We start from the raw sequence: 543 nt of genomic DNA on the forward strand, positions 1-543 counted from the left end.
CTGCCCACCCGTCGCAACCACCTGGGAGCCCCAGGGATGCCTTCGTGCCCCCCCGGGCCCCGCCCTGCTGGGGCCGTGCCACCCGTCACAGCCGGCCCGTGCCGGGAGGTGCTCGGCTCCGGGTGCTCCTGCCCTTGGAAAGCCTCGGCCCCTCCTGGCAGCCCCTGCGCTGGAGAGGGAAGGGTTTGGGGTGCAGAGAGCCTGTGTCTGTTGAGCTGCAGCTGCCAGCTGAAGACAATTTTGCAATAAAGGCTGGGTATCCTGCAGGACCTTGTCTGCTTGTCTGTCTGTCCATCTGCTCCTTCTTTCAGCTGCAGCAGTGCCCGGGATGCCCGTGGCAGCCGATGCTAATGCCCCCACCTGGGCGGGGACATGCTGCATTGTGGCTGGGGGGGGGGGGGGGGGGCCAGCCACGGCAGGGGGGGGCACCGGATGATCCTGAAGTTCCCTTTCAACCCAAGCCATTCCGTGCTTCCATGAGCCAGCGCGGCAGGGATTTGGCAGGGGAGAAAATTCCCTGGCACTGTCCCTGGAGAGGGTGGC

The 543-nt window shown here is 66.5% G+C and overlaps 1 protein-coding gene across 1 annotated transcript in view; it reads left to right on the forward strand.

Moving 5' to 3' along the window:
- Window positions 1-351, forward strand: part of LOC108448861 (CMRF35-like molecule 8) — a 4,794-nt gene extending 4,443 nt beyond the window's left edge. The window contains exons 5-6 of the mRNA XM_017743188.1: window positions 222-256; window positions 312-351. Of these exons, the coding sequence (XP_017598677.1) occupies window positions 222-256; window positions 312-351 (75 nt within the window). The remainder of the gene's footprint in view (window positions 1-221; window positions 257-311) is intronic.
- The last annotated feature ends 192 nt before the right edge of the window (window positions 352-543 follow it).

The sequence above is a fragment of the Corvus brachyrhynchos genome, unplaced genomic scaffold (assembly GCF_000691975.1).
Source record: "Corvus brachyrhynchos isolate BGI_N302 unplaced genomic scaffold, ASM69197v1 scaffold148, whole genome shotgun sequence".
In the NCBI taxonomy this organism is placed as follows: Eukaryota; Metazoa; Chordata; class Aves; order Passeriformes; family Corvidae; genus Corvus; species Corvus brachyrhynchos.